Source organism: Pelodiscus sinensis, chromosome 1 (genome assembly GCF_049634645.1).
Source record: "Pelodiscus sinensis isolate JC-2024 chromosome 1, ASM4963464v1, whole genome shotgun sequence".
NCBI lineage: Eukaryota > Metazoa > Chordata > Testudines > Trionychidae > Pelodiscus > Pelodiscus sinensis.
In genome coordinates, this window is record NC_134711.1 from 226,158,732 (window position 1) to 226,177,646 (window position 18,915).

At 40.3% G+C, this 18,915-nt stretch overlaps 1 protein-coding gene across 4 annotated transcripts in view; it reads left to right on the forward strand.

The window, feature by feature from the left end:
- OCA2 (OCA2 melanosomal transmembrane protein) overlaps positions 1-18,915 on the forward strand; it is a 364,555-nt gene that overhangs the window by 263,380 nt on the left and 82,260 nt on the right. For all 4 annotated transcript variants that reach the window (XM_006116097.4, XM_075916334.1, XM_075916327.1 and 1 more), the window contains exon 22: positions 2,313-2,406. In XM_006116097.4, the coding sequence (XP_006116159.1) occupies positions 2,313-2,406 (94 nt within the window). The remainder of the gene's footprint in view (positions 1-2,312; positions 2,407-18,915) is intronic.

The window sequence follows — 18,915 nt, forward strand, 5'->3', positions numbered from 1 at the left end:
TGCGACCAGTTCTGTTCAATATCTTCATCATCGAGTGAGATAATACCCCCAGGTTTATTAAATAAAGAGTGTATGTTAATTAAGTTTGCAGGAAATACCAAGCTGGGAAGAGCTGCAAGTGTTTTGGAGGATAGGGTCATAATTCAAAATGAACTGAACAAACTAGAGGAATGGTCTGAGGTAAGTAGGATGAAGTTTAATAAGGATAAATGCAAAATATTCCACTTAGGAAGGAGCAATCAGTCTCACACATACACAATGGGAAGTGACTGTCTAGGAAGGGGTACGGCAGAAAAGGATCTAGGGGTCATAGTGGACCACAAGCTAAATATGATCCAACAGTGTGACACTGTTACAAAAAAAGCAAACATGATTCTGGGATGCATTAACAGGCGTGCTCTGAGCAAGACATGATAAGTCATTCTTCCGCTCTACTCTGCACTGATTAGGCCTCAATTGGGGTATTGTGTCCAGTTCTGGGCACCACCTATCAAGAAAGATGTGCAGAAATTGGAGAAGGTTCAAAGAAGAGCAACAAGAATTATTAAAGTTCTAGAGAACATGACCTATAAGGGAAGACTGAAAGAATTGTGCTTTGGAAAGGAGAACACTGAGATGGGGCATGATTGTGGTTTTCAAGTGTCTAAAAAGGTGTCACAAAGAAGAGGGAGAAAATTTTTTCTCCTTAGCCTGTGAGGATAGGATAAGAAGCATTGGGCTTAAACTGCAGCGAGGGAGGTTTAGGTTGGACATTAGGAAAAACTCCCTAACCGTCAGGGTGGTTAAACACTGGAATAAATTGCCTAGGGAGGTTGTAGAATCTCCATCTCTGGAGATATTTAAGAGCAGGTTAGATAGACATCTTTCAGGGATGGTCTAGATGGTACTGGGTCATGCCATGAGGGCAGGGGACTGGACTTTATGATCTCTCGAGGTCCCTACCAGTTCTAGTGTTCTATGATTCTATGATTTTAAGAACACTTTCATTGCAGATTTGACAAAATAAAAAAAAAGTAGCAAAGTCAAATTTCTAAAGACCGCTACAGCACTTAACTCAAGGTTTAAGGATCTGAAATGCATTACAAAATCTAAAGGGAAGGAGTGTGGAAGAGCAACACTCTGCTATAGAAACTGTAGAACCCGAACAACTAAAAAAGAAAATCAACCTTCTCTCGATAGCATCTGACTCAGATGAAGAATATGAATAGTCATCAGTCTTTGTTGCTTTGGATCGTTATCAAGCAGAATCTGTTATAAGTATGGACACATGTCCTTTAGAAAGCTACATCTAGACAGCCAGTGGTGGCCCCTCAATACAGGCAAACTAGGTGGTTGCCTAGGGCGCCAAGATAAATGGCCGTTGAGGGCTTTGGAGGCATGGGCGCCGATCGCTCATTTCGCCTAGCGTGCCAGTTGCCGGCAGCTCATCTAGGGTCGCTCCTGTAGACAGCGGTGCTATTTCAGGATACTAGAAGTATCCCAAAATAGCTATTTCATGTCTTTAAACACACTCATTATTTCAAAATAGATTTTGAAATAACAGGTGCACTATTATGGCATCCCTGTAACACTCATTCCATGAGGGTTAAGGGACATTTCGGGATAGTGCTTAATAAGCTATTTCGAAATTAGATTGAAATAAGAAATTCAGTTTGTGTAGCTCAAATTGTGTATCTTATTTCAACCTCTGGGTGTAGTGTAGATGCACCCGATTAGTACTTGAAACATGAAGAGAAATATAAATCTTTAATGTATTTGACACATAAATACCTTGCAATGCTAGATACCGGTGTCATGAGAATTCCTGTTCTGACTTTCCGGTGACATTATAAATGAGAAGAGGGCAGCATAATCATCTGCAAATGTCAACAAGCTTGTTTCTCTGTGCATTTAGCTGAACAGGAAGTAGGACTGAGTGGGCTTGTAGGCTCTAATATTTTTTACATAATTTTATTTTTGAATGCAATTGGTTTTTTGTATATAATTCTATATTTTGAAGTTCAACTTTTATGATAAAGAGATTGCACTACTGTACTCTTATTAGGTGCATTGAAATACTATTTTTTGTGTTTTCTATAGTACAAATATTTGTAATCAATATAAATATGAAGTGAGAACCGTACACTTTTTGTATTGTGTGTTGTAACTGAAATCAATATATTTGAAAATGTAGAGACTGTCCAAAATATGTAAATAGGAGGTATTCTATTATTGTTTAACAGAATGATTAATATTAATTTTAAAATAATTATATTAATCACAATTCATATTTTTAATTGCTTAACAGACCTAATTTATTTTTTCAATAACAGATTCCTGTGCTTCTCAACCTGAGTCAAGATCCTGATGTTAACCTGCCTGTGAAACCACTCATCTTTTCCTTGGCCATGGGTGCATGTCTTGGAGGTAAGAGACTGTAATAATTGGCAAATTGCAGTATGTATAAACATTCCACAGAATAGTTCAATAAGGTTTAAGTTCAATAAGGTCCCATGATTATATTATAGAAAGCACACACAGTTCATAGTGTCAAGTATAAGAGGGGTAGCCGTGTTAGTCTGAATCTGCAAAAGCGACGAGGAGTCCTGTGGCACCTTATAGACTAACTGAAGTGTAGGAGCATAAGCTTTCGTGGGCAAAGACACACTTGCATCTGACGAAGTGGGTCTTTGCCCACGAAAGCTTATGCTCCTACACTTCAGTTAGTCTATAAGGTGCCACAGGACTCCTCGTCGCTTTTGCAGTTCATAGTGACTTTGGAGGGCATTGGATCAGGCCCTTAATGTGTTTGCCACATACTCTATAAGGGTATGTCTACACATCAAGGTTATTTTGAAATAACAGCCGTTATTTCGAAATAACTTTCCTAGCATCTACACAAGCCAAACCGCTATTTCAAAATTAATTCGAAATAGTGGAGCACTTATTTTGAATTTGGTAAACCTCATTCTATGAGGAATAATGCCAAATTCAAAATAGCTATTTCGAAATAAGTGCTGGGTAGACACTTATAAGAAATAGGGGGCCTCCAGCCTTCCCAAGGTGCCCTGGTGGCCACTCCAGCCTCAACCAAGAACACTTCTCTCCCTCCCCGCTCCCTGAAGCACTTATAGGGGCAGACTCTGGCCACAGTGCCTGTGCCAGCTTCAAAACTGCCAGCCCAGAGCCAGCAGTCACTGCCCCGACCCAGTGTCCCCAAAACATGAGCCAGCAAGCCACTGGCAGCCAGCCCTCCACTGCTTCCCAGGAGCAGTCTGCCGGCTCCCAGGAGCCTGCCTGTTCCAGGGTGGAGATCATGGACCTTATTTTAGTTTGGGGGGGGATGTCCCCAATGTGCATAATCTCCACACTAGACAGAGGAACATGGCCGTCTATGGCAGGATAGCTGCCAGCCTGGCCATCAAAGGCCACATGCGAACCCAGGAACAGGTTTGCATGACAATCAAGTTAGTCTGGCGAGACCCCCAACTCTGAGCTTCCCCTACTCCTTCTTCCCCTTGCTTCCCCCTTCATTCTCCCTCCTCCCAGGTTTCTCCCTCCCCTCTCCCGCCTTCTCTACTCCTTTCCCCAGTCTCACCAGAGTTTCATTCCCTCCCCCCCAGTTTTGTTAAATAAAGAGAGTTTGTGTTCATGAAAACATGTGTGTTTTATTTGACATTAGGAAGGGGGGTTAGGTTGGGGTAAGTGGAAGTACATGAGGGAGGAATGAGGCACAAGCCCGCAGTGGGACAGACCAGGGAGGCTCTTGGTGCTTCTCAGGGTGAAAGCTCTCCCGCAGGGCCTCCTGGATACTGACAGCCCGCCAATGAACCTCCCAGATTGCAGCCTGCAGAAAATGCAGCCAGTCTAACAGCAAGGCGTCAAAGAGAAGTACCAAAGTGCCCAGGGGCAGTTCTGGGTCCATGTTGCAGAGTGCTGTGGTGTACCGAGTGAGGGCAACCAGAGCACGCAGAGGAAAAAATGCTTTGCTGTCCCTCATCGAGGTAGGCAAGCAAGCAGGGAAATCTCAGAACTGGCTGTCCGGGCAGGGTGCCTTTAAGCATAGACCTCAGATAGCCTCAGGCAGCAGCCACACAAAGGAACTCCTGACCTGATGACCTCCTGGACCTGGTTGCAGCCAGCCTTAAATGTGATTCAGCATCCACTCAGTGTGGATGCGCTATTTCAAAATAGCAAAACGATATTTCAAAATGCATTTTGTGTGTAGACGTGTTATTTCGAAATAATGATTTCAAAATAAGATATTTTGAAATAACACTGTAGTGTAGACATACCCTCATAGAATTTATTTCTGATTTGTTTGGAATTTGTTTGAAGGTCTGTTATGTATAAAGTTTAACTGGCACAGAGTAGCAGTCTAGATGGTGCTCAGAGGGTTCAGATCTTTTGTGAGGATAAAGGAAAAGGACATATTTAACTTTCTCATAGATGCCATTGTTACACATTTAAAAGGATATGAAGTTAATGTATAATATCTGTGATCTAAAGGTCTGTTCCAAAGGTCGTTGAAGACATTGGGAGGGTTTCCACTGACGTAAGTGGGATTTGGCTGAAACTCAGAAGACTACTTACAGATCTATTCACTGCCGTATTTAGCACTCCTTACTCAGACAAAACTCCCATTGAAATCAACGTGAAATGAAGTCAGTGGGAGTTGTGCCTCAGGAAGGAGAACTGAATAGAACCCAGCAGTATTTAGTTAAAAATAAAATATCATCTTGGTGGTAACTTGGCTTCCTCGTGTTGGTGCTGGAGTGAATGTACCTCACCATAAAACAGTTTGCTAAATTAAATGGATTTTGTTGTTATTAAAGGACTCCCCAAAGAGTCTGTTGCAAGCCCAGTCTTCATTTTAATTTATAATAGCTGTATAGGGTAGCCATCTGGTAGCACTTTAATTCACTTTTATGTTTGGTATTTTTTATATGCTACAAATACTTCTCTGTCATTGGTTATCAATGAGTTACAACAGGAGCTAACAAAAATACTGACTAGCTTACTTTTTAAGTGCAATTAAAATAGTGTGTGATTTTAGTAGAATAACAAATCTAATAAACAAGGAGTCGTCCTGTAGCACCTTAGGGTACATCTAAACTACATTTTTTTTGAAAGAGGATATGCAAAATCCTATGGAATTTGCATATCTTTTTCCAGTTTCACTTTTGAAAGAGGATCTTTCAAACGTGAAAGTAGTCTGGATGAATTTTTTTTGGAAAAATCCCCTTTTTGGAAAAAAATGCGTAAATCTCGGTTTTTAAGGAAGCGGTTTTTTGAAAAAGGTTTATTTTCCCTGAAAAAACTGCATCCAGACTACTTTCACTTTTGAAAGATCCTCTTTCGAAGGTGAGATCGGAAGAAGATATGCAAATAGAAAATAGAACGTAGTCTAGACATAGCATCATAGACTAACAGATTTATTGGAGCATAAGCTTGCGTGAGCAAAGATCCACTTCATCAGATGCAACATAGAACAGATGTTCATAGAATAAATCTTATGTTGATTTTGATTGCTGATAGTACCCAAGAATTTAATATTATTTAATGCAATAATTTAATTCATGTATAGGGCTGTTTTGTCTTACAAATATTTAGATAGTTGTTTAGATGCTCCTAAATTCATATTGATTTTCCATCACAAAAATTAACCTAAATTTGAGTTTCCTGTGCTACACAGGTCTTTTCTCATTTATTCAGCTAAATGACTGATAGTTTAAATAACCTTAGTACCCAGCAAAGATTATAATGACGTAACAGACAGATTGATTTTTAAGGGTGCATTACAGAGACTGGATACTTTATATCAATCAACAGTTGTTTGTTACAGGGATATCTTTTTATAGTCTTCATTGTGGCTTAGTCAGCTGATCTATCCCTCTTTATCACAGGGTATGAACCATCAGCATTTGTTAAAGTAAGGGCTTGGCTAGATAGTTGGTTTGCAGGAAGCTGGGATGTAAATGTATTGTGTGCTAGCATGCCATGCACTAAGGCTATGTCTACACTGGTGGCTTCTTGTGCAAGAACATCTTGCACAAGGGTTCTTGTGCAAGTAGTCTTACGCAAGAAAATGTCCACACTACCATGTGCGAGCTCTGCTTTTGCGCAAGAGCGTCCATGGCAGTGTGGATGCTCTCTTGCACAAGAAAGCTCTGATGGCCATTTTAGCCATAGGGCTTTCCTGTGCAAGAAATCCCTGCCGAGCATCCATACTACCCTCTTGCACAAGAGTTCCTGTGCAAGAGGGCTTACACCTGTTAAAAAAGAGCATAGCTCTTGTGCAAGAAGCCCTCTCTTGCCACGCTGTACTGTAAATTTCCTTGCTCAAGAGCGGGCAGGCAGTGTGGACGCTCTGCGGATTCTTGCGCAAGAACGGCCATAATTGCGCAAGAAGCCGCAAGTGTAGACATAGCCTGCCAGTCTGTGTGAGCCCTGCCACCATGCCCTAAAAATTCCCAAGTACATTTTAATCTACTCCCATTTCAAGCAGCAAAAGGTCAGTATATACTAGGGAACTTTTAGTGTATGGTAGCAAGATCCACATGGACAATTAGAATGTGTTAAAATACTGTTCTATAGATTTACTCCTCAGCGTGTACTGTGCATTTACTGAACACCTAGAGAAACCTACCAAGGAGAGAATTTGTTCATGCTTGTTCTGATACTACTATGAGGCTATGTTTACACTACACTGTTCTGGAAAAAGCTACGCAAATTGCTGTTTACAATTTGTGTAGCTTTTTCCGCTTCTTTTTTTGGAAGAGGCTTTTCCTAAATGTGGTCCATCTACATTGGGCCAAATGTTGGAAAAAAACCCTTTTTTGGAACATCCCTTCTTCCTCGTAAAATGAGGTTTACAGGGATGCCAAAAAAGCGCTTCTGCTCTTCTGAAAAAATTTCAGAAGAGTAGACGCGTTCTCTGGATGAGGCAGTTTTTCCTGGATACCTCTGCTATCCTGGAAAATCTCTGTAGTGTAGACATAGCCTAAAATCATTAAAGTGGTTGGCTTGGCTCTTCAACAGAGGGAGTTAGGTGGCCAAATTCCTTTGGAATTAAACAAAACTCAGATACCTGACCCCTTCATGATTTGTTAGTAGTATATAATTGTCATTTCTGAATTTCATTTGCTTTTTTGTCCACATTTTGTCCAAGATACCAGAGGTATCATCGTATGTTATTAAAGAGAGAGAGTGGCCCGAATATGTGTGAAACATGCAACACTGGTCAAGGTGTAAATTGTGCATTGAGAGCTATTTAAATGAAAGGCACTATGTGAACACAAGAAGTGCTTTGATGATCTGCCATGTAATAATTTAGATGAATAGCCTGAGAAAGCGTTATCATGATTAGTTAGTAAACTCAGCAATGAACTCTCTCTACAGCACTTTGTCATCATTTGAAAATAAAGGGTAGCTACTGTGGAAGGCTGAATGAAATATGTCAGTCAGAGGATGGATGGCCTGAAGGCCAAGGTACAGACTCTTGGTGTTCACATATCAAAACAATCTGCTACAGCTTGAAAGTAGTGAAGTGGATCTTGGCAACAGGGCAGTGACTAGAACTTAAGAGTGAAAAATGCTCAGAGTACGCTTGTTTAAAGTACATTAGCAGCCAAAATGATTAAACCTGCTTTCTCATGTGAAAGTGCCAGTCAATGGCCTTTTTAAAATTGTTTACAAAGAAAGAATGTATGTGTGTTGAAATGGTGTAAAGCAGTGTTTCTCAAACTGGGCTTCATGAGACATCTCCAGGGGCGCCGTGAGGTTGACAAACTAGAAACATCGATAGGTACAACACATACTATCAGTGGACCACTGGGGCTCCGCATAAATTTTTATGCATGTAAAGGGCTCTGGAGCCCAAAAAGTTTGAGAACCGTTGGTATAAAGAAATCCCAGGAAGGAAACTAATTCTATTGTATTGTAACTATACAAGGCAATTATAATGTGATTCTCTATAGCATTGGGGAGAGAGTGGATCTTATCAGCCACCCATGCAATCAAGGAAATTAAACACACAAGCCATTACATAGGGAAATTTGACTAACCAGTACAGATCTCAGCGAACATAGATTTCCAGGTTGGTTGTTTACAGTACACAGCAGCATGGTTCTATTGCTCTATTGTCAGCAAGGCCTACGGGAAATACTTTTGCACACACTGAAGATTAGTGTTAGTCAGTTCATCACTAGCCTTTTCCCTGGCACTAGTACTAATACCCTTGATATTAGTACTAGGGCATTTACACTGAATGCTGCTGATTCTTTTCTGCACCTGGCAGCTCTTCCTGTAGTTGGGGTGCTCCTAGGGCAGAAAAGGTTGAGGAAAGATTCTCTGTACTCTATACAATGGCTGCCATGAAGGCAAGGTTTTGGGCTATATACTCCAAAATAGTGAGAGATTGTGTCACTGCTTGTCCTGGAACCTTGAATGTCTTTAAATGCTTTGCTGCTGTAACTCTCGGTCTGGATGCTCTCAGGCAACATGCAAGAATAAATGAAGTATTTGTGTTAAGCAGCTCTAGTTCAGCAACTCTGACTCCAGTTGCTTGCTAGTTACACCACAGCTATACACTGGTATTCTTCAACCATGGTAACCACTAGCCAAATGACCCCAACACTTTCCCAGTTAGGATTGCCAACTCAGACAGAGCAGATGGACTGGACACCATTACCACAAATGGTATCTGGTCCATCCAGGTTGGTAAGCCCAATGCTGACTTTTCCCTAAGCCATATGCCTTGAAATGCTCACAGTTCTGAAACATTCAGAAGGGTAATAAGGTTCATTGCTTCTTTAAAGGGACAACAGCGCAGCAATTCATTGCCTTAATTGGAGCAAAAAACTCTTACATTGAAACAAAGCCTGTGGTTAGTATAGATTAGAAGTAAAATCAAGTTTATTAAAGATAGGGGTTTTAAGTGAGTTCACATACAAGGGATAAAGACAAAATGTTACAAGCAAATAAATGGAAAGTATGCTTCCTAGCAACTAATATTTAACCAGCTACCACCTTGTTTCAAGGTAAATTTCTTATCCATCTTTCTCTTTTTCAGCCAGAATTGGCTTTTTCTCAGTTAGGAATTTCCACAGATGTACAAGGTACCAATTTCCCTTGTTTTCGTACATGCAAGATCTTTGATTTGTATTTGTTTCCCACCTATTTCAGCACCCAGGCTGACCCATCTTTCTCAGCTTTCAAGAGCTCCAGCACTTTGTGTCTGTCCAGAGGTGGATGTCAGGATGGCTTCTTCTTTTTTCTTCTGTCTTCACAAACTCAATTTTCCCCCGGATTCAAAATGGGGTATGCCTTCCTTTCTGTGGATTTCCCATCCCTCTGGTGATTCTCATATACAGATGAGAATTCCATTGTTTTGATCAGACCTTGCTTAGTTTATTTGGAGGGAGGTAGCTGCCTTCCTTTCTGGAAGAAAACTCTTTTTTCTCTTTGACTGGTCACAGACTTTAAAGGATAATATCAGTGTGTCCATAATTATTCAGATAGCATTAATACATACATTTCACAATGACGTTAATCACTAATGTGTCATTAGCTTTCATAAAAGACCTTGCTTGGTACACTTTTATAAACAGTAATACAATACACAATCAATTGATTCAATTACTTATCATTTGAGGTCCAGACATATTTATAGTCCAGTAAACCGTTGAAATGTTGTTCTCAAATAAAGCTTTTCCCTCTTCTTAGAAAAGATGGCATGATGTCTGGTGAAGACTTCATATTGGTTCCTTATCAGATGGTGATACCTCCTCCCTTTGTTAGCTTGACGGTTTTGTTTATCTTTTATATAAATGTACTTTCATTGTCACTGCCTGACAAGCAGGTTGGTCAGGAAAACTAATAGAAATTGCTTTCTCTACAGCACACTGGGCTAATGCAGGATTTTTAACCATATTTTAAGAAGCATAATTTCAATGAGTTGTTAGTTTTCCAATCATAGTTTGCATGACCTCTTTTAGATACAGATTTTGACAACAATGAACTCAAGTCTGTTGATTTTGTTAGGATAGCTGGAACTCACTGCAGCATGCCATGGAGCTCCTGGCCATCTGACATTGGGGTACTCTTAGGGTCATATGTGGGGAGACATTAAAATAGCATATATGTTCCTTATACTGATAGGATTTCTTCCAGTTCAGCTTGCCATTGCCCTTTTTTGAAAAGCAGGCCGGGGTGGACCTGGGACACCTAATCTTCATCTCCATCCAGAGACAGTGATAGAATCATAGAATACTAGGACTGGAAGGGACCTCGAGAGGTCATCGAGTCCAGTCCCCTGCCCTCATGGCAGGAACAAATACTGTCAAGACCATCCCTGTTAGACAGTTATCTAACCTACTCTTAAATATCTCCACAGATGGAGATTCCACAACCTCCCTGGGCAATTTATTCCAGTGTTTGACTACCCTGACAGTTAGGAACTTTTTCCTAATGTCCAACCTAAACCTCCCTTGCTGCAGTTTAAGCCCATTACTTCTTGTTCTATCCTCAGAGGCCAAGATGAACAAGTGTTTTCCCTCCTCCTTATGACACCCTTTTAGATGTCTGAAAACTGCTATCATGTCCTCCCTCAATCTTCTCTTTTCTAAACTAAACAAACCCAATTCCTTCAGCCTTCCCTCATAGGTCATGTTCTTTAGACCTTTAATCATTCTTGTTGCTCTTCTCTGGACCCTCTCCAATTTCTCCACATCTTCCTTGAAATGCGGTGCCCAGAACTGAACACAATACTCCAGTTGAAGCCTAACCAGCGCAGAGTAGAGTGGAAGAATGACTTTTCTTGTCTTGCTCACAACACACCTGTTAATGCATCCCAGAATCATGTTTGATTTCTTTGCAACGGCATCACATTGCTGACTCATATTCAACTTGTGGTCCACTATAACGCCTAGATCCTTTTCTGCCGTACTCCTTCCCAGTCGCTTCCCATTCTGTATGTATGAAATTGATTGTTCCTTCCTAAGTAGAGCACTTTGCATTTGTCTTTATTAAACTTCATCCTATTTACTTCAGACCATTTCTCCAATTTGTCCAGGTCATTTTGAATTATGACCCTATCCTGCAGATTAGTCGCAACCCCTCCCAGCTCGGTATCATCTGCAAACTTAATAAGCGTACTTTCTATACCAATATCTAAATCGTTGATGAAGATATTGAACAGAGCCGGTCCCAAAACACACCCCTGCGGAACCCCACTTGTTATACCTTTCCAGCAGGATTGTGAACCATTAATAACTATTCTCTGAGTACGGTTATCCAGCCAGTTATGCACCCACCTTATAGTAACTCTATCTAAGTTGTATTTACCTAGTTTATTGATAAGAATATCATGCGAGACCGTATCAAACGCCTTACTATAGTTCAGGTATACCACATCCACCGCTTCTCCCTTATCCACAAGACTCGTTATCCTATTAAAGAAAGCTATCAGATTGGTTTGACACCATTTGTTCTTTACAAATCAATGCTGGCTGTTCCCTATCACCTTGCCACTTTCCAAGTGTTTACAGATGATTTCCTTAATTACTTGCTCCATTATCTTTCCTGGCACAGAAGTTAAACTAACTGGTCTGTAGTTTCTTGGGTTGTTCTTATTTCCCTTTTTATAGATGGGCACTATATTTGCCTTTTCCAGTCCTCTGGAATCTCTCCTGTCTCCCATGATTTTCCAAAGATGATAGCTAGAGGCTCAGATACCTCTTCTATCAGCTCCCGGTGATTTGCAGGCATCTAACTTTTCTAGGTGATTTTTAACTTGTTCTTTTTTTATTTTACTTTCTAAAACTACCCCCTTCCCACTAGCATTCATTATGTTAGATGTTCTTTCAGACTTCTCGGTGAAGACCGAAACAAAGTAGTCATTGAGCATCTCTGCCATTTCCAAGTTTCCTGTTACTCTTTCTCCCTCCTCACTGACCAGTGGACCTACCCTCTCCTTGGTCTTCCTCTTGCTTCTAATGTATTTATAAAAAGTCTTCTTGTTTCCCTTTATTCTGGTAGCTAGTTTGAGCTCATTCTGTGCCTTTTCCTTTCTAATCTTGCTCCTGCATTCCTGTGCTGTTTGCCTATATTTATCCTTTGTAATTTGTCCTACTTTCCATTTTTTATGTGACTCCTTTTTTATTTTTAGATCATGCAAGATATTGTGGTTAAGCTAAGGCGGTCTTTTGCCATATATTCTATCTTTCCGACACATCGGAATAGCTTGCTTTTGGGCCCTTAACAATGTCCCTTTGAAAAACTGCCAACTCTCCTCAGTTGTTTTCCCCCTCGGTCTCGATTCCCATGGGATCTTACTTATCAGCTCTCTGAGCTTACCAAAATCTGCCTTCCTGAAATCCATCGTCTCTATTTTGCTGTTCTCCCTTCTAGTCTTCCTTAGAATTGTGAACTCTATGATTTCGTGATCACTTTCACCCAAGCTGCCTTCCACTTTAAAGTTCTCAACTAGTTCCTCCCTATTTGTTAGGATCAAATCTAGAACAGCTTCCCCCAGTAGCTTTTTCAACCTTCTGAAATAAGTTGTCTCCAATGCAGTCCAAGAACTTATTGGATAGTCTGTGCCCCGCTGTGTTATTTTCCCAACATATATCTGGATAGTTGATGTCCCCCATTGCCACCAAATCTTGGGCTTTGGATGATTTTGTTAGTTGTTTAAAAAAAGCCTCATCCACATCTTCCACCTGTGTAGGTGGCCTGTAGTAGACTCCTAGCATGACATCACCTTTGTTTTTAATCCCTTTTAGCCTAACCCAGAGACTCTCAACACTTCCATCTCCTATGTCCATCTCCACCTCACTCCAAGTGTGTTCATTTTTAATGTCTAAGGCAACAGCTCCTCCCTTTTTTCCCTGTCTGTCCTTCCTGAGCAAGCTGTACCCTTCTATAAAAACATTCCAATCATGTGTATTATCCCACCAAGTTTCTGTGATGCCAACAATGTCATAATTGTACTTATTTGTTAGCGCTTCCAGTTCTTCCTGCTTATTTCCCTATCCTCCTTGCATTTGTATATAGGCGTCTAAGATCCTGATTTGACCTTGCCTCCGAGTTTTGCCTAGACCCTCCTTTCTCTGTGCCATTGTAGCCCATGCTCCCTCCCATTTCCGACCCATCTCCCAGGTCCCCATGTTCTCCACTTACCTGTGGGCTTTGCTCATCTGTCCCCGTCGAACCTAGTTTAAAGTCCTCCACACTAGGTTAGCCATTCTGTGTCCAAATAGGGTGTTCCCCCTCCTCAAAAGGTGGACGCCATTCCTGCTTAACAGTCCTTCCTGGAATAGCATCCCATGGTTGAGGAAGCCAAAGCCCTCCTGGCGACACCATCTTTGCAGCCAGGCATTCACCTCTAGGATGAACCTGTCTCTGCCCGGGCCCCTACCTTCGACAGGAAGGATCGAAGGCGCAATGCCTCATGCAGAAGAAGAGAAGCTCTGCCCAGGTATACTAGAGAGGAGAGGGTCTCAGGACACAGTCATAGATTCCTAATTCTCAGATATGTCCCTGAGTATTTGCCAGCTGTATTCCATCAGAAATTCCCTTCACATAAAGTGAATTCTTCAAGGGCAATCTCTGATCAATGTAAATTAAGCTTCTAGAGCAGTGTTTCTTAAACTATGTTCCACGGAACACTGGTTTGCCGTGAACAACTTGCAGGTGTGCCATGACCTTTTCTTTGTTTTATTTTTGTCTTTTTTTGGTGTCTGGCAACAATTTTTTTTGAAGAAAATGTTCATAGGTGTTCCGCATAAAAAAATAATATTGTTTTGTGTTCCGTGGTGTCTAAAAGGTGAAGAAATGCTGTTTTATAGTCAAAAGTGAACATGGTACACTGAAAATTTAAAGCGTGCCTGGGCTTATGATTTCTCCTGTGTGTTGAACGATCCTCCTCTGTCACACTACAGTAATGTGCTGCAGAATTACTTACTGCTTACAGTAAGGTACTACAGAACTATTAGTTGTTTTTTAAGTTATCACAGTAATGGTCAGCCTAATTAAGCACTAGTAATTTATCAATTATAGTCTTTTCAATGCTAATGATTCCTACAGCTTTAAAATAAAATTAAATATATTAATTGATTGAGCCTGATTGGACCTATAAAACTGTAATAAACCAGAAAGTATTAAGTGAACAAAAAACATGGGTGGCTTGTTTCCTGAAGTATCTTGAAAACCAATACGCATTCTGTAATTTTTCTGAAGGAGATTAAAATGAAAATTTAATATCTTATATTTAAAGCTAATGTTTGAAAGCTAAATGAGGGCACAGTCTATTGTCTCCTTGATTCGCACATGGAATTCCAGTGATTCCACTAAGAATTGTAGTCCACGTCCCAGAGGAATACTTCCAGGAGAGATTGCTAAACCTTGCATTTTCAGAGCAAGAAAGGATGTAATCTGGCTGTTTCTATTGACTGCTAATATTTAGAAGAGTGAATAATGTACAAATAATGTACAAATGTAAATATAACTGAATTATATTGATACATAATTGGTGAGGTGCATGTTGTTTATGAACGTTCAGTTGAAAGTAACAAGACCTGAAGAGCTGTTGCTAAAAATGCTACGTTAGGTTCTTTTTACCTTTTTGGTATCTGGAGACTTGGCCTTTATTTGCCCCTTTCTCACTATCTCCATCATGTCAGGTAAAAAATTGAGTGAAGGATTTGCATTAAAAAAATTATAGGTTCTCACCTGCATATATAGGGAGTTGCAAATTGTATTCATCCCGGGCCAGTGGAGACTGCAGAGGACTATGTGACATTTACCCTGAGTATATGTTATTTCTGATATTCTCCTCCCATGTTGAGTTCTGCTGGGGGAGAACAGCTTTAATCTGTAACCATAGCAGCTCTGATGGGAGACGCTGGCTGCAAAATTTGGCTGAACTGGGAGATTCCAGAAGTATGCTGGCCATGCCCTCTCTCTGGTTGCTTGCGCCACTTTGGAAGGTGTGATTGTAAGCAATTTTGTGCTACTGAGCACCTTTCCACCTTAGTTTATGGTGACAGTAGATAGCAAAGCTCATGGGTGAATCAAATCCATCTGTACTAGATTAGATATTTAAGGGAGCAATTGACTGCATGCTGGGTAGTCAGATATGTCTCAGTGGCATAGCACTACAGCTTTCTTGTCTCTTGTCTTGTCTTTTTGATTTACTTCCTTTATGTGGCTTTACGTGATGTGTGCTTTGCACAGTGGAGATTCTATAAATTATTATACCCTTTGGTGCTATCCAATAAAATGTTAAGCTATCAACAAGCCTGCAAGACTTAATGAAGGTAGAAACCTGGTTAAAATTGCTAGACAAAAATACTTTTGAGACAGATACTAGGAGAGAAAAGTTAGTCTGTAATAATTAGGCTTTAAAATATATTTCAAAATCAGTGCTAAATTGGTACTAGGAAAACAACATAAATATAGCTAAATGAAGGTCTTTTGTGGTAACAAGAATTCACATTTATTTAGTACCTTTCATCTTGACAGCTACCAAAGCCCTATATAATTTCAAAAAACTGAGAATGTTTGGGGTGAAAATATAGCAGCTGTTGAAGAGTGTACTGTAACACTTCACAGCATTTAAGATAGAACAGGGGGTGCTAGCTTCATGTCTCATCTAGAAGACAGCTCTATTTTAGATAAATTTGCTGCCTCTGAAAGGTATGTCAACTGATAATCCAAATAAAAGGGCAGAATCAAAGGGACTCAGATTGATTGGGATCTTTTAAAAGGAAGAGGACAGTGTGTTGCATATTGACCTTTTCAAACAGCTGAAATAATAGACTTAGGGACCATTCCCTATTTTTTTCAAGACCATAATAAATGCGCTTCCAGTAATACTATATCTTTGAATGCTACAAATCTAAAAGCAAAAATCGTGTACCTTCATCCTTTCTCATGTTGGCACGTAACTATTTCTCTTCCCTAGTACTCTTAAATTGTGGTTGCTGTCAAGTACACAGCAGCCCTATTTACCTGTCCTCCTTTATGAAGCACTCAGCATTTCAGATTTACATCTTCAGTCTCTCTATTTGTCATACTAACAGGAGCAGTGTTGTATCCAGAGTGAACACTAATAAAATTGCTCTCTTCTGTCATCACTTCTTCATATTCACCATCAGTGTTTTCCAAAATCTCTTCTTGTTGATGTCTCCTAGAACCCCCAACAATCTGTATTCTTTTCTCCTCTCTTAAATTCTAGGTTAATGTAGCTGCACCTGATAAGTCTTTGAGAGAGATTTGTCTTTCATGACATCTAAACTCTAGGTCATATATTTTCAGTGTGGAGTTCTGCTTAAAAAATGATGGTGCAATAATGCTCTCAGTATGAGAGTTAGGCTTACTCTAGGGACCTCATCGACAAGAAAGATGCTGTAATCTTTGATTGTAAAAGAGAACCCTCTATGGAAAATGTAAAGCAAAAGATTCCAATTTTGAAATTAAATGAAATTGAAAATTGAAAATAATGTTTGTCATCTATAAAAAGGGAATCTCTCAGGTCTGGTTAGTCATCAGACTTTGGGCTAGCCTACAGACAAAAGTCATGATTTTTCAAGTCCTTTTCCTGAGTTTATCAAGGGTGCTGTGACATACACATCTGACAACAGCTGTATCTAGTATTCAGTGTAAAGTAGGAGTAAATTATTTATCCCCAAGGATAATGCTACAGAGTCTTTAGAAAATCCATGGAATCAACCAACTTCATAGTTTAGATCACTTCTGTGTCTTATGTCATTAATGCCACTTTAGTTCAATTAAACAGAGAATCACAGACTAATAGTACTGGAAGGGACCTCAAGAGGTCATCGAGTCCAGCCCCCTGCCCTCAAGGCAGGACCAAGCTCCGTCTACACCATCCCTGACAGATGTCTATCTAACCTGTTCTTAAATATCTCCGGAGAGGGAGATTCCACCACCTCCCTTGGCAATTTATTCCAATATTTGACCACCCTGACAGTTAGGAAAAAATTTCTAATATCCAATCTAAACCTCCCCTGCTGCACTTTAAGCCCAGTACTCCTTGTCCTGTCCTCAGAAACCAAGAGGAACAAATTTTCTCCTTCCTCCTTGTGACACCCTTTTAGATATTTGAAAACCGCTATCATGTCCCCCCTTAATCTTCTTTTTTCCAAACTAAACAAGCCCAGTTCATGAAGCCTGGCTTCATAGGTCATGTTCTCTAAACCTTTAATCATTCTTGTCGCTCTTCTCTGTACCCTTTCCAATTTCTCCACATCTTTCTTGAAATGTGGTGCCCAGAACTGGACACAGTACTGCAGCTGAGGCCTAACTAGTGCAGAGTAGAGCTGCAGAATGACTTCACGAGTTTTGCTTACAACACACCTGTTGATACAACCTAGAATCATATTTGCTTTTTTTTGCAACAGCATCACACTGTTGACTCATATTCAACTTGTGGTCCACTATAAGCCCTAGATCCCTTTCCGCCATGCTCCTTCCTAGACAGTCACTTCCCATCTTGTATGTATGGAATTGATTGTTCCTTCCTAAGTGGAGCACTTTGCATTTCTCTTTATTAAACCTCATCCTGTTTACCTCTGACCATTTCTCTAACTTGCTAAGGTCATTTTGAATTATGTCCCTATCCTCCAAAGAAGTTGCAACCCCACCCAGTTTGGTATCATCTGCAAACTTAATAAGCTTACTCTGTATCCCAATATCTACATCATTGATGAAGATATTGAACAGTACGGGTCCCAAAACAGACCCTTGCGGAACTCCACTTGTTATCCCTTTCCAGCAGGATTTAGAACCGTTAACAACAACTCTCTGACTACAGTTATCCAGCCAATTGTGCACCCACCTTATCGTGGCCCTATCTAAATTATATTTGCCTAGTTTATCAATAAGAATATCATGTGAGACTGTATCAAATGCTTTACTAAAGTCTAGTATACCACATCCACCACTTCTCCCTTATCCACAAGGCTCGTTATCCTATCAAAGAAAGCTATCAGATTAGTTTGGCATGACTTGTTCTTCACAAACCCATGCTGGCTATTCCCTATCACTTTATTACCTTCCAAATGTTTGCATATGATTTCCTTAATTACCTGCTCCATTATCTTCCCTGGGACAGACTTTAAACTTACCGATCTGTAGTTTCCTGGGTTGTTCTTATTCCCCTTTTTATAGATGGGCACAATATTTGCCCTTTTCCAGTCTTCTGGAATCTCCCCTGTCTGCCATGATTTTTCAAAAATCATAGCTAAAGGCTCAGATACCTCCTCTATCAGCTCCTTGAGTATCCTGGGATGCATTTCATCAGGACCTGGTGACTTGCTGACATCTAACTTTCCTAAGTGATTTTTAACTTTTTCTTTGTGTATCCTATCTTCTAAACTTACCCTCTCTCTGCTTGTATTCACTACGTTAGGCACACCTCCAGACTTCTCGGTGAAGACCGAAACAAAGAAGTCATTGAGCATCTCCGCCATTTCCAAGTTTCCTGTTACTGCTTCTCCCTCCTCACTAAGCAGTGGGCCTACCCTGTCCTTGGGCTTCCTCTTGCTTTTAATGTATTTATAAAAGGTCTTCTTGTTTCCCTTTATGCCTGTAGCTAGTTTGATCTCATTTTGTGCCTTTGACTTTCTAATCTTGCCCCTGCATTCCCGTGTTGCTTGCCTATATTCATCCTTTGTTATTTGTCCTAGTTTCCATTTTTTATATGACTCCTTTTTTATTCTGAGATCATGCAAGATCTCCTTGTTAAGCCAAGCTGGTCTTTTGCCGTATTTTCTATCTTTCCTGCACAGCGGAATTGTTTGCTTTTGGGCCGTTAACAACGTCCATTTGAAATACTACCAACTCTCCTCAGTTGTTTTTCCCTTCAGTCTTGCTTCCCATGGGACCTTACCAACAAGTTCTCTGAGCTTA